Genomic DNA, 15,032 nt, shown 5'->3' with positions numbered 1-15,032 from the left:
GGGCCTGAGAAGAAGTTGCACGCCAAAGGGTCATACCATAAAGAGCACCTACTGACTCTTAATGAATAGCGGGAGGAGTTGAAAAAAACGTAGAAATGGGGAAGTAATAAGAAAGTTGAAATTCCTAAAACAAAAATTTTACGAGAAAGGGGATAAAGCGGAAAAGATGTTGGTTTCCTGGCTCCGGGTGCAAAGAACAGAGAGATGGGTGGAAGACCTTCAAACGGAGGAGGGGAGCTAACCAGAGCATCAAAAGAAATAGCGAACCAGTTTGCCAAATATTATGAAACTCTTTACATGTGCAGGGGAGAAGGAAATGGGGGAATGCATAGCAAAGGCAGGTTTGACTCATCTACTGGAAGCAGAGCAAGCCCGTTTGGAATCGGACATAACTCCTGAGGAAGTACTCGAGGCCATAAAGAGATTACCACCAGGGGGGGCACCACGGGTGGATGGATATAGCACGAGATTCTACAAACAATTTGGAGATATCCTAGCCCCGCAAGTCTCGAACGCCATACGGCAGAAGGGAGTAGCACCACAGTAATTTTCTAAAGAGCAGATATCATTTATCCCAAAGGGCGGGAAGGACCCCACATTATGTAAGTCATATAGGCCGATATCACTCCTCAACACGGATGCTAAAATATATAGAAGGGTATTGGCCTCGCGCATGGAGGATATTATGCCATGCCTGGTCCATCCAGACCAGGTTGGCTTCATAAAGGATAGGCAGGGAGCGGATGCAATGCGAAAGACCTTAGATATAATGGAATACACAATGGGTGGGGAGGGGGACCAGGCGCTCCTCAGTATGGACTCCGAAAAGGCGTTCGATCGAGTGCAGTGGAGCTTCTTGTGGGCGGTGATGAGGGACATGGGATTCGGGGAGACATTCGTAAGGGGGGGTTCAGGCATTGCATAGGTCTCCGAGGGGGAGGGTTGTGGTGAATAATCAGATGTTGGAAGAGATGCGCATGACCAAAGGGAAGAGGCAGGGATGCCCCATGTCGCCTCTGCTACATGCACTATACATGGAGGCCCTTGGAAACAATATAAGGGAAAATCAGAATATCAGAGGGATCAGAGTTGGGGCAAGTGAATACAAACTGGCAATGTTTGCCGATGATATCTTACTTTACCTGGCCTATCCACATGAAGACACTCCAAATATCCTCAAAGTAATTCAGGAATTTGGGAAATGGTCGGGTCTTAAAGTGAACGCGGATAAATCCACCCTTTTTTTTATACAAAAGCAAGGCTAGTGAAGGCATTAGTAATGATTTAGTAGGGGGAATCGCAACAAACTATAAGACTCTTAGATATCTGGGAATTAATATCACAAGAACCACAAAGGGACTTAATGAGGCTAATTTTCCACAGCTTGTGAAGGAAGTAAAGAAGGACATGGAAAAGTGGACGCATTTAACTATATCGTGGTTGGGTCGAGTGAATGCCCTAAAGATGGCAGTGCTCCTGAAATTACTGTATCTGTATCAAATGCTCCCTATCAGTATCCCTAAAGGGCATTTCGTGGAAATAAAGGGCATGATCAATAGGCTTGTCTGGCAGGGCAAAAAGCAAAGAATAGCGTATGAAGTCCTGGCCCAGCCAAAATAGAAAGGGGGAGTGGGTCTGCCTGACATGTACGAGTACTACCGAGCCTCACAGTTCAGGGCGCTAGTACCTCATTTGAGAGAGGAGAACCGAAAACAATGGGCGGTAATTGAAAACTATAGAATGAGACCAGTCTTGCTGGGGGAGTGGTTGTGGGCTCCAAAGAATATTTTCCTGAGCAGCGTCATTAATCATTTTGCTATGGGCTCCCTTCTGAGGCTTTGGTGGAATAAGAGGGAGATGAAACGACTCACAACATGGCCTTCGCCAATGAGTTGTATATGGGCTCCCCCAATTCGTGATGAAGTAAGGGATCCGTTAAGGTTCCAAAGCTGGTACGAGGTGGGGTTGATAAGGATCGGCCAAATGGTAAAGCAGGCGGGATGCATATCGATACAAGAGCTACAGGCAGGCCTGCAAATAGGCCCACTTGATGTATTTACATTTCTGCAGCTGAATGGGGTCTTGTCGGCAAAGAAATGGAGGGAACAACTGAAGAGGGATCTAGCCCCCATGGAAAATGTCTTCAGTGAGTGGGTCAACACGAAGGGTCTCATCTCTAGGTTGTATACAACCCTGATGGAAGCAAAGGGCTCTAGAGTAGAGGGTTCCAAAAAGAGGTGGGAAAAGACATGGGTGCTCCAATCTCTGACGCCTTGTGGTCTCGAATCTGCAGGTCAACACATAAGACGTCTATCTCAGTGCAATATAAAATGCACGGATTGAAGTTGCTGCACAGATGGCAATTAGACCCTAAATGACTTTCCAAGATGATTGCCCAAACAAGTCCACACTCTGGAGGGGATGTAATGTAGAAGCAAATTATTGGCATATGTGGTGGTCTTGCCCTAAGTCACAAGTCTATTGGAGGGAAGTCCTGGGCTGGATTAGAAAAGTGGAAGGGGTCTCGAGAGATTGTGACCCCAGATTGGTTCTTTTTGGCCTGGAAATGCATGACAATCGATGGGAGAAGGTACCGCATATGGCTCACTTTTTGCTCTTCGCTGCAAGAGCTTGCATAGCAATAGGGTGGAAATCGGAAACTCTCCCGACGGAGCAGATGTGGTCTAAAAAGGCCAAAGAACTCTACAAGATGGAGAATTTAACAGCGCAGCTCCATGACATGGCCCCCACCAGAGAGATGGATTGGGCCCCCTTCAACGAAGCCTACAGTTAATTGATGAAAAGAGGGTTTGTTGCCGTTTAATTTTTGTGATTGCCCGAATAGCTTGGACCGATTCCGTTTTTTCCTCGTTTAGACATGGAATGTTGGGTGGGATGTGGGAAGGGGTATGAGGGAGACTGTTTTGTTGGGAAATACAAGATCTATGTTATTGATGAAGTATTGGTTTTACTGCTGAAATTTAACACAAAATGACAATAAAAAAAAAAAAAAGAAAACCAAAGATACAGACGCAACAGCAAGAACACTATCTCGTGCAGAGCTCGACGAAAATGGACCATAGTGCCCGTCTAATTGGAGAAATAAGTTCTGCATGCTTGGTTTATCAGACACGTGAAGTACTAAGGACCGTCCACAATCAAGAAATAGTTTCACCTGCGCACATAATAAGTAAGCAATAGTTTTTGTGCAGTAGCTTGTGTTTTGATACTGTAATTGCAAATCGGCTCACAAGTAAGAGTATAATGTAACTGTAATACTAATACACAACATTGGTATTATTTGTGTAGAGCCTGACGAAAACAGACGTCATTTATGCCCCGATCCTAAGAAAGAAGTTAACCAAGTTATACAATACCGAAAAGGGAAAAGTGACGAGTAAAATCCAGAAGACACTGTATACAAATAAGTAACAGTTTGAGTGCTAAATCATAGGCTTTTAATTCTTCTAAACACTGTTCTCTTCCTTCCAATCAGTGGAGTAGCTATTGAAATAAGTTTATAACTACTCTTGGTGATGAAGAGTTCAATAGGATCTATAAATATGTAAAGATAAACTTCCTGACATATAGAACCTTTAAATATAAAGAGATGAGAAGGCAGAACTAGGAATTAAGTGATCATTTTCTGTTTTTTAGGAACAAGAAAGGCATACTTAACGCCAGAGCTGAGTAAAACAGTGGGTGCTAATTGACAGAGTATCCCACTGTCAAAATCACAATTCCTTTGGACAATTATGGCCCAGAAGTGACAAAACTGCTCATACTGTTTGTTGATGTAAGTGAAGGTTTGGTTGTGCTTATCTGAGTCAGTGACTGTCATAGAACTATGTGATTATGTTAACACTGGTTACTAAAGTATGACAAATATAGCAGAGGACCTATGAAAATTGGCAAATGTTTTTTTGAGATGTATCAATGCTAAGAATATTACACTAAAGAAGAACAAGTTAACACATACGAACAAACCTCTTATGTCATTGCTGTTTTTAAAATTTTTAGAATCTGAAAAATAGTTATGGGGTACATGACAGTATTACTACCGAATTGAATAAATCAGTCCGTCCTAAAGAAGGCCCTAGAATTAATGTTGGAAGCGATACTAGAGATAGTGTCTAATGTAATTGGAATGGCTGAAACATGTCGATAATCTGAAAAGACTCTGAATTATTAAGAGTCTATGTTAATTTAGTAAAACTGACCCCTGTATGAATGACCGTTTTAATGATTGTATGGAATTTATCCCCCCTTTTTTCCTTTTTCTTTTCTATTTTTCCTTTTGATTTTTTCTTGTGGTTTTAATGAGTTATTAATAAATTGAAAACTTTTGCCCTTAAGATCTGTGTATGTACATCGTAAATAAGTATATCCACTATGGATTCATATTCTAATTGGTGAACCTGCTAACTGTGTAAAAGCACCACCAACCCTACCTTCAACCGGTATAGAGAGGGGTAATCTTTTTCTCACCTTTCTATATAGAAAACCTATTAAACACAGTCTTTGGGGTCAATGAAGGCCATTTTATCGAATGTTGCAGTTTTTGAAACTGAAAGCGTGCCGTAATCTTCAAACCTCTAGCTGTTGCAGAAAAACAGAACTGAAGCTAATGGGCGCTGCGCGTGTTATATATACCCGTGATGGTGTCGACTTCGAGATGGAGACTCTCAAGGGACTTCGAGTCGATTGTATGAACGCACAGCACCCTCTGCCGAAAAAGAATTCAGAAGCAGCGGTCGCTGGAAGGGAAGGTATTTAAAGATGAGCAATATGTGGGAGGACACAATCCATTTGAATGTGCATACAAATGAAAATCTACTTAACAGGAGCTCATTCCACCAGGGTGTGTGGTGGCAAAAGCGTTCCAGGTAGTAGGGGCATGCGTAGAGGACATTTTGAGAGTGGCAGACTGATCAAGGATTCTGTCTTTAAAAGTTTATAGCTGAAAACCAATGACCACTCAGCTTCACTGGTGGTAAGCCTTAAAGATGCATAACATGGTATTTACATACAAGTATGATTTTACACACGGTTATTAAAGGAGAGTCTAGATTCTATTAAAGACATGGAGGCATGCTTTATCCCACCCTTTCAGTGTAAACATTGGGGTTGCATTAGTGCACAGAAGGAGGATTGCTGGTTTCATGCTGATTGATGTGATGGAAACGTTTTCTTTGAATTCGTATAATTGATGCTAAAGATACCTTTTCTCTCATCATTCTCTGTTTTCTTGTCTCCTGATAGAGTAGGATATGAAGCCTTCATGAGGGAAAATCTGCTGCATCATCAAATCGACTGGTTCAGGTGGAGTTTCCATCAGTTGCAGAGTTCTGCATTCTCAGAGGTTTGTGTTTCTGCAAGGAATTAAGGACTGTCTGGGGCTGTGATTGGTCATGGCAGTCATGTCTCACTACCATTTTTCCCTGGCATAATGGGAAACTGCCTTCTGTTTTTTTCTTCTGAAAGGTTGCTGTTGCTCGAACAAGATTACAGAAAGTGGAGCATAATGCTCACCTCCATGTCTATAATATGATCTAGACTTTCCTTTACTAACAGTTTGGAAAAACGTTATCGTGTTCATATTTAACATTTTACTGCTTCCTTCACCCAAGTATAACATTTTATTTCTACAGGTGTTAGGAAAGATGTTAGCTTTCCCTCCATTTACATCAATGGAACCCCTCAACTTTTAGCTAAGATTTGATTCCTGTCCTGACATTTGGAAGTGAGAAATAAATGTATTTATTTATTTAATGTAATATACTTACAGCCTTACAGCTTTGTATATACATAGACAAAGTACATAGTACACACATGCAACATATTCCACATTTGTAAAAACCATATTACTTCTAAATCCCCGCCATGTTAAAAAAGCAGGAAAGGATAACAAGGATCAAGAAAGAAGCAAATGGCAAATTAAGAAGATTAACAACATCAATAAACAGTCTACAAGTCCATTCCATTCAACAGTTCATGTAAAGTATTTCTACACTTCAGATAAAATGTTACGATAACAAAATATAAAATTTAGGTCATCACCTTCCATTCATTTTGTCCAAATAGAAAACATGTCTGCAAAATCAATGTTATTAAACGATTTAACAAAACCTTCCCTAATAGAATGTAAGCTAATATTGTGTTACAATGTTTCCAACGTGTTTTCGCAGCAGAGGCGACATCCGCTCAGATCTAGGAAGGCCAACCTTTGCACCTCTAACCTCTAGAACTTCACTAACATTACAATTTAGTAGTAGATACTGTCTAATAATGTTGCTATTTGGATAGCCTATTCTGTATTTGGCCTTAAATACACAAGCAGTTCTATACCGGATAAAAGGACCACTATTTGTATTAGTGGATAAGTGTACATAGTTATTCTCATAGCTATAAATAGTCAGTTTCTGTTTTATCCGTAGTTTTGCCACACTCACTTGATTAGAAACTAAACCACTTAGTGTGCAGTGCAAGTATTTTGCCCATGGTACCCATGTTGTTACATCTATCGATAAATAAGAAGGTCTGAAAATATATTACCATTATCTAGGGACAGCAGTTTTTCGAAAACACAAGCCCACCCTAAGGGTGAAGTCAGACAGTATCCCATTCAGGTGAAATTCCAAATGCAGAAATTCGACTGATAACATGTTCGGGATTCTGAACTGTTTACGTATAATTTTGGCTTCAAATTTCTCAAGATCACCTGCAAGATTGTGGCCCAATACCTCTATACCATAGGTCAATACAGGCAAGATTTGGCAGGTGTATAACAGAATCATCTGAAATGAGCACCACCAATTTCTCCCAATAAATGAGCTTATAGTATTTACTGTTTTCATAAATTTCCATCCAGTGCATATTCCATTTCCAGTCTTCCTCCACAAGAACCCCTAAATATTTGTAGGACTTTACACATTCAAACGCAGTGCCACCAAGCTGCCACACAGTTCTATTTTTCAACTTCGTTTTTCCTAAAAACACCATGCTCTTACTTTTTCTTATGATGACTTTGAGATCATTCATTTCAGCATATTCACCTAGAGCATTAATCATATTTTGCAGCCCCTTAGGGGTATGGTCCAGCAAGAGTAGATCGTCAGCATACGCAAGCCAGCTAATTGCGAACCTACTTTCACTGCACAATTATTCAAATGACTAAAGGCATCTTTTAGGTCGGCAAGGTATAGATTAAAGAGGGTAGCTGTTACTATACAACGCTGTTTCACACCTCTTCTCATACTCTTAGATGCAGATAGCTTGCCTAAACCATCAATTCGAACCTTGATGCTTTTATCTGTATGAAGCAGCATAAGCATTTTTAATAGCCCGGACGGGATGTTCCAAGCAACTAATTTCCTCCACAGTTTGTTCCGCATCACGCTATCAAAAGCAGCACTGAAGTCTGTGTAAGCACAATAGACTGCAGTCACATGTCTCAACCAGGCTCATTCAAATGCAGCGACCAATATTAATAGATTATGTGACGTGCTGGATTTCATTTGAAAACCAGTCTGATTTGGAGGAAGGATATTCTCTTTAATCCACGAGTTTGGTTAAACTAACAGGACTTTGGCGAATATTTTGGCTGGTATATCCACCATTGCTAGCATACGGTAATTAGCTGGCACATTCCATGCACCCTTCTTATATACTGGAAGAATGTGGCTCTCGCGCCAAGTTGCAGGGACATTGCCACATTCACCAATGTGGACAAAGAGAAGATATAATGCATGCGTCCACATTCCTGAGGACAATTTGAGAAGGCTATTGCGTGTACCATCAGGTCCTGCAGCGCAGGAGTTATGAAGTCTCTCTATTATTTTGGTAATATCTAAAATAGTTGACTTACTGTTGTGAAGTGCTTGCTTGTGAATGAGAGACCCTGTGTTGTCATGTGGAATGTTGATGTGTAAATGCTGTATGAGTGTTGTACCTGATCTCAGTTAAGCCTGGGTGATGGGACCCAGCGGTTATCCTTATATGAAGCTTAATGTAACTATGTAATAAAGTATATGTAAGAAGCCCAAGAAGACCCCTGAAGTTACATTATTACACTGGCGATGAGGATTACTGAAACAAAGAACCTGCGCAAAGAAGAAGACTGCTGAGGGGGGAGCAGCAGAGGAAGGAAAGGAACCTCTGCGCCCCAAAGATAAGAAGTCCCTTCACACAGGGGTGCAGAGCGCAAGGGGCATAGAAGTAAAGAAAGCCCAGCGAAGGCCCAGGGCTCAAATAAAGAAGAAGGGGCAGCCCAGCGCATAAGCAGAGGGGTTGAGAAGTAAAGAAAACCCAGCGCAGGCCCAGGGCACAAGGAAAGAGGAATGGGCAGCCCAGCGCAGAAGCAGAGGGGTTAAGTCTTGAAGTGAAGTCCCAAATAGGAAAGCAGGCCCCAAGGAGAAGTGTTGAAGCTTGAAGTAGAAGCTGCAGCAAAGTGACTGGGGAAGTGAAGTCCCAATAGCGAAGCAGGCCCCAAATGTGTGAAGTGTGAAGCAGAGGCAGGGTTCAGTGTTATGAAGAGAAGTACCTGCGCTGTGATATTTTGAAGCAGAAGCAGGCTCCAAAGGGCAGTGTGCAGGAGGTTGTAAAGTGGAGAAAGCCCCAGCATGGGCCCCAGGGTGCAGCGTGATGAAAACAAGCACCTGCGCTATGATATTTTGAAGCAGAAGCAGGCTTCAAAGGACAGAAGTAGAAGCAAAGCGAAGGGAGAACTAAAGTGAGGAAGAAGGTCCCCAAAAGGAAGATTTGGGAAAGAAGATGCAGCGTGGTAACCAAAGGTGTGAAGAAGTCACTGCAAGGTTAAGCCCAGTGAAGTTCCCATAGTGAAGGGAGGAAGAAATAAGTGGGAAGGACCTTTGAGCAATTAGAAATGATTGTTTTGTTTTGGCAGAAGCGCTATACACCGAAGTGTAACCACATGACTTTGGGGGATTTGGTGCAGTATAACTTCCTCAAACTTTCTCAGGCCAGACTAAAAGAAGTGATGGGCATGAAGAAGTAGCGCCATTATATGAAGCGTCATCATATGCATGTATCCTTTAAATTTATGAACTTTCCGAATGATTTGTATTTTAGTAGAGTCACGTTATTAAGGCTACGTTAATGCAAGAAGATACTGTATTCTTATGAGGATGCAAATGATAGTGCGAGCTGAACCTTCACTGACTGTCTTCCGCAAAGCCATGAAAACTACCCTGTTGGCCTATCCAACCCCACCTGATCAAGCTCCCATGACTACCATGTATGATGTATGATGTTGTATGATACTCCCTATTGCTTGACACAGGATCCTGTCTTACTGTAAACCCAAGGCACAACTTGTACCCATTGTAACTAAGTCTCCTTACAAGTAACAGCGCCACAATGCCTCTGGGCTGCCTGCGCGCTATACAAATGTAATAAATAAATGAATAAATAATATGCATATGTGGTCTACAAGTATTGAAGTTTAAAAGTTACTGATTGAAGCCTAACCTTATGAGGGTTTGCAGCTGTAAATGGACTTTTATGTACTTTATAGAATACAGTTATTGTCTTAAGTGAGAAAGTTTGAGGTGCATGATGCATGCCTGGAGTTGCAAGAAAGAGAGCCTGAGTGGGCTAGAAGTAACTTTTTGAGGCATTTCAGGGTTATGTTGTCTAGTGCAACATGGATTTATAGAAGTTTAGAGGTATGCGCATAATTTGTATTTGTATTTATCTATTTGTATTGCGCATCGGGGCCCTGGGGCAGCTGAGTGCATATCTTGCAAACATGTTATGCATACATTGATATTATACATAAGGATATTTACAATTTACAGTATTGTGTGGCCAGACTGGCGGCAATTATAGCGTAGAACATTTGCATATATACAGGCGCGTAAACAGGCGCCAAGAGGACGGTAGGGTGGCTAGATGTGATTTTGGTTCCAGAAGCCTGACTTAACCTTGTTCCTAAAGATCATGAAGGAGGGCTCAGCTCTGATGGTGAGGGGGAGTGTGTTCCATTTTTTTGCAGCAAGGACAGAGAAGCTGACTCCACCCGCACTTTGTTGATTGACTCTAGGTGAGGCACTTAGTTTTGATTGTCGGTTTAATTGTCGGTGCGTCTGCTGTGCTCTCGTGAATGTGTTCTATTTTGTAGTTCTCATGTGTTTTAGATCTCATGTGTTCTCATGTGTGTTGCATAAAGCAAAAGTAGGCCGCATGAAGGCGCCATGGACTTCAAGAGATTCATAGATTTGCAGATTTTACTGTAATAAGATATTGAAATTCAAAATGTCCTATTTTAGAAGTGGGTCCCCATTGTTGAAGGTTGGTATGAAGTGCAAAAATACCAGAAGTGTGATAGTGCAAATATATCAGAAGTGTGATAGTTGAAGTAAAGTGTAGGGATAACGTTCCCAACAGAGGAAGGTAGCGCCTTCACTTTTTAGTGAAGTGAAGAGTAGGGATAGCGTCCCCAATGGAGGAGAGTTGTGCCTCCAGTCAGTAGTGAAGTATAGGGATAGCGTTCCCAATATAGGAAGGTAGCGCCCCAATCCTAAGTGAAGTGTAGGGATAGCGTTCCCAATATAGGAAGGTGGCGCCTTCTATGAGAAGTGAAGTGTAGGCATAGTGTCCCTTTCAACCTGAAGTGAAGTGTAGGGATAGCGTCCCTTTCAACATGAAGTGAAGTGTTGAGTACTGATAGCGTCCCGCAGCAGAGTAGGGCTAGTGTCCCGCAGTGGAGGGATAGCGTCCTACAGCAGAGTATGGATAGCGTCCCGCAGCAGAGTAGGGATAACGGCCCACAGCAGAGTAGGGATAATGTCCTGCAGCAGAGTAGGATTAGCGTCCCGCAGCAGATTAGGGATAGCGTCCCACGTCAGAGTAAGCAATACCGTCCCTCATCAGAGTAGGGGTTGCGCCCCGGACCGCTATAGGGATAGCGTCCCTGAGTAGAGTGGGGATAGCTTCCCTCATCAGATTAGGGGTAGCTCCCCGCACCAGTATAGGGATAGCGTCCCGGATCAGAGTAGGGATAGCGTCCCTGAGCAGAGTAGGGATAGCATCCCGCAGCAACATGGGGATAGCATCCCTGAGATATTTTCTTTAGAGCTGCATATCTCTATAAAAAGATGCACGGTGTGGATGTCCTGTATGAGTGCCCTGTATTGTGTTGTGGTTCCCAGGCCAGTGGTTGCCAGTGGTTGTAAAAAGGAAAGGGATGCGTTGTGATGTGTTTGTTGGTGTGGTGTGGTGTGGGAAAGGAAGTTGGCGTGTTGTGAAGTGCTTGTTGGTGAATGTCGTGTGGTTGTGCGTCATTGGAAAGGAAGGAGATGTGTTGTGAAGTGCTTGCTTGAAAATGAGAGACCCTGTGATGTCACGTGGAATGTTGATGTGAAAATGCTGTATGAGTGTTCTACCTAATGTCAGTTAAGCCTGGGTGATGGGACCCAGTGGTTATCCTTACATGTAGCTTAATGTAACTATGTAATAAAGTATATGCAAGAAGCTCAAAAAGACCCCTGAAGATACATGTTTAAACTTAAATTCCCATTTTACAAAAGGTAGTGCCAATTCGTCATCAGCTGGGAGGATTGCACCCAGGGTAGAGTTAATATGAGTCCCCCACACAGGTTCAGAAACACAATTTATAGGCAAATCTCTTTTTGCAGTCCCCCTTATCACTTCCCAGATTTCAGTTGTGTTTCGAGAGGTAGCACGATAGGCAATCTGTTGCCATGTCTCTCTCTCTCACATCCATATGTTCTCTCAGCCATCTACGATAGTTATTTTTCGCTGTTTTGATGATATTGTTAATCTCAATTGTACTATATATACCTAGTATTTGAAAAAGGATTTCAGAGATGTTGGCACGCAATTGTTTCTTAGCCGCTACAATCCTAGAGTCATAATGAGTATGCTTATTGTAGACCATATTACATTGCTCGTAGGGACTTTTATAGTTTCTTCTCTTATTAGTTATATCTTTTACACTAGTAATCAGTAGCAAGAATGCAGATACTATATTAGTTCCATTAGTAACACTCATCAGCATATTGCTAAATACAAATGGGGAGTAATCTATATGATGCAGTTTTAGCCTTTCCAAGGTTAGGTGCATTCCAATGTATTCGATTTTGACCATTGTTCAAAAAAACGATCACCATTTAGATCGTAGGAAGTGGACACACCATGTTCCTTGAACAACTTAAATAGTACACAAAAGGGCATGTGATTGCTTTCCTCGTGGGTCAGGTCAGCCATGTCCTCCACCATTGTCAGACCCCGCCGATTGGCAAAGACATAGTCAATGGTGGAGGCACGTTTACCACTGAAGCATGTGTAAGCCATGTGAGCATCCCCAGTACAATAGCCGTTGAGTCTAGTGAAACCATAGGTATCTAGCATGTCTGCCCAAACCTTTCCATGTTGGTTTGTAACTGTCTGTACAACAGGAGCTGACTTGACGGTCTCAAGTAGATCCACATTACATTCATCAATACTGGCATTGAAGTCCCCCATATTCCATACCGGTACATTTAACACATTTGCGTCTAGTATTATCTTCACTGTCGTCACATTTTGTTTGGTCGCAACACAATTAGGGGGATCACAAATATTAATTAGAATAAGTCTGTAAATGTGTTATTTTAACAACCTGAACCATAGTGGCTGACCCCTTTATTTCACTTACAGACCAAGGCTGCCTAACTGTGATCAGAAGGCCTCCCTTGGGATGTCGAATGGGGCCTTTAGTGGCCTGTCTCTGCAGTATGTTACGGCCATCAAAATGGGTCAATTCTGTCATCCAGGTTTCCTGGAGTGCAATAATAGCAAAAAGTTCCATATAGGTCAGTAGTCCATCATCACTTACAAGATGTGTGAACCCTTGCGTGTTCCATGAGCAAATGATCTTTAAGTCATCGAGATAGCGAGAAGTGGGTTTTGAAAACTGCAGGGAGCCATTGCCAGTACCCTTCTCTTGTATATAATGCCTCTCTACCTGTATCTTCAGTGTGTTTCTCCCGGTCACAGTTTGGGCGATTAGGTATATGTCGATTGGCAGCAACTCTTCATTATTATTATGGGTAGTACCCATTATGTGATTAATTGAGGGGCTAGTTCTCATTCCTCAATTTTCATTATAAGACGTTGTAGGTGGCCTCCTCTTTTTCTTATCATTTATATTTACAGCTATGCTATTTCAAAGTTTAGTAGATGACATTTTCACAATTCTACAGGTGTATCCAAGTCTATACAACTCATCTTCATATTTGAGGATATATTCTAAGGTGGCTTCAGATGTAAACCAAATATTAGATATATTTGTTGCTATATTCTCTACCTGATCAACAATTTTAATATCATCAGATGTGATGCCTCTCAACACTGCGACAGTGTGAAGTATGCATATTGCTGCTGCTCTATTCAGTGGCAGTAGGTATTTCACCGATGACACTGGCTACAGTTGTAGTGCACTGAATTCCTCTCGATTGGCAACAAGCAGGTTATTTGCCCCAGTTTTGTTATACATTTGTGTTTTTCCTGCCCAAATCTCTGTTAATTTAGATTGTCTATGTACACCGGTTTGTGTTGCAGTGCTTGTGACCTGTGCTTCACTCACAACATTCCGATCTACAGCCACAATGGTCATTGCGGGAGGCTGAGCTGACGTATCGCAGTCACTTGGTGGCAAAGATTCAACATCAACAATATCACTCCGGGACATGTCACCAGCCACATTATGTGACCAGAATTTTAGCATTAGTAGGCAGAGGATTATTATCTTCAGGCACATTGAGGTTTACAATATTTCCAGTCACATCCTTATCGGTGATGATGCATGCATGTTTGCGCTTTTTCTTTTAGCCTACACAAAGGCTTGTGATGTAACTTTGTTTTTACATCTATTGGACTCTCCTATAGATGTTGCCTCAGCCTTCTCAGTACAATCAGTTTGTATTGTTTGATCCACAGAGATAGTAACTACTTCAGGTAGTATAATAGTTGCTGGATTTCCTGTCATATCTATATTAGAACCTTGATCCCTCAATGTTTTTCGGCCTTGGTTGATACTCCTATGGAGAAGGATAGACTGAATTTCTAATTTATTTTCCAACCTCTCACATTTATCAACCAGTGTAGCAAGTAGACATTCAAAAGCCCTAAATATAACAGTTCTGGGGGATGTTCCCATCCCACACATGGACTATCCTTTTCAGGTATTGTAGCAAATCTTATATCAAACAAGGTATGGGGATCTACACACATAGGACATGGTGTGGACGAGATATCCATTATATCCCCCATATATTCTACTTCAGGGGCATCTATACATATATCTATTTCTTTGGTTGATTTAAGTAAATTACCGGACCATCATCAACCATCTCATGTATCATGACAGACACACTGGCTTTTTTAGGCAACGAGTCCGGATAGTCCTGAGTCTCACCCAATGTTTTTATCCCTCATGGGATGTAGTCCAGGTTGGGTAGCCCGTCTTTATTTCATAGACTATTGGTCTCTATCATAGCTATTGCATTATTTATCGCAGTATCAGCAATATCGATAGCCACTGACTTGCCTGGTAGTACAATAACATTATCAATCAACTTTGTACCAAGACAGGCTAGCGAAACATTCAGATCAGCTACAATTTCTTTGACTGCATTTTCTTTCATTTCTGCTAAGTTTGCTTACTTTGGGAAAAACAAGTTGTCATTTTTCTAGATTTAGTTACGGGTATTGTTTTGGGTATCATTTTAGGTGGGCAAATCCTGCGGCAACGCCGCATAGACTTCTGCTCACAGGGCGAAGTTGTAATGACACCAGTATCCACCATTACACCAATCCCCAACTTCGTATTCAAAAGATCTTCAGACATGGGCAGAAGTGTAGGTACAGACATGGAGTGAAAGCCACTGCTATTTCCTTGAATATACTCGAAAGGCAGCATTATAAAAGGCAGTCTAAACAACTTAAAAACTAAATACAACAGGAAACAGCAGGGCCTTCGGAGCTACCAATTACATGCCCAAATAATA

General features: G+C 41.8%; 1 protein-coding gene across 2 annotated transcripts in view; it reads right to left on the bottom strand.

Annotated features, from left to right (window-relative positions):
* Window positions 1–15,032, bottom strand: part of ZNF512B (zinc finger protein 512B) — a 1,156,964-nt gene that overhangs the window by 130,538 nt on the left and 1,011,394 nt on the right. Inside the window, exon 16 of one of the 2 annotated variants that reach the window (XM_069650847.1) lies at window positions 4,654–4,757. The exons of the other annotated variant lie outside the window; for it this stretch is intronic. Coding sequence (XP_069506948.1) covers window positions 4,686–4,757 — 72 coding nt within the window. The 3' untranslated portion in view covers window positions 4,654–4,685. The remainder of the gene's footprint in view (window positions 1–4,653; window positions 4,758–15,032) is intronic. 2 annotated transcript variants of the gene reach the window in all.

This window comes from Ambystoma mexicanum, chromosome 3p (genome assembly GCF_040938575.1).
Source record: "Ambystoma mexicanum isolate Mex_15411 chromosome 3p, UKY_AmexF1_1, whole genome shotgun sequence".
In the NCBI taxonomy this organism is placed as follows: Eukaryota; Metazoa; Chordata; class Amphibia; order Caudata; family Ambystomatidae; genus Ambystoma; species Ambystoma mexicanum.
Note: the sequence above shows the minus strand (reverse complement) of the source record. Positions and strands in the feature narration are given on the sequence as shown.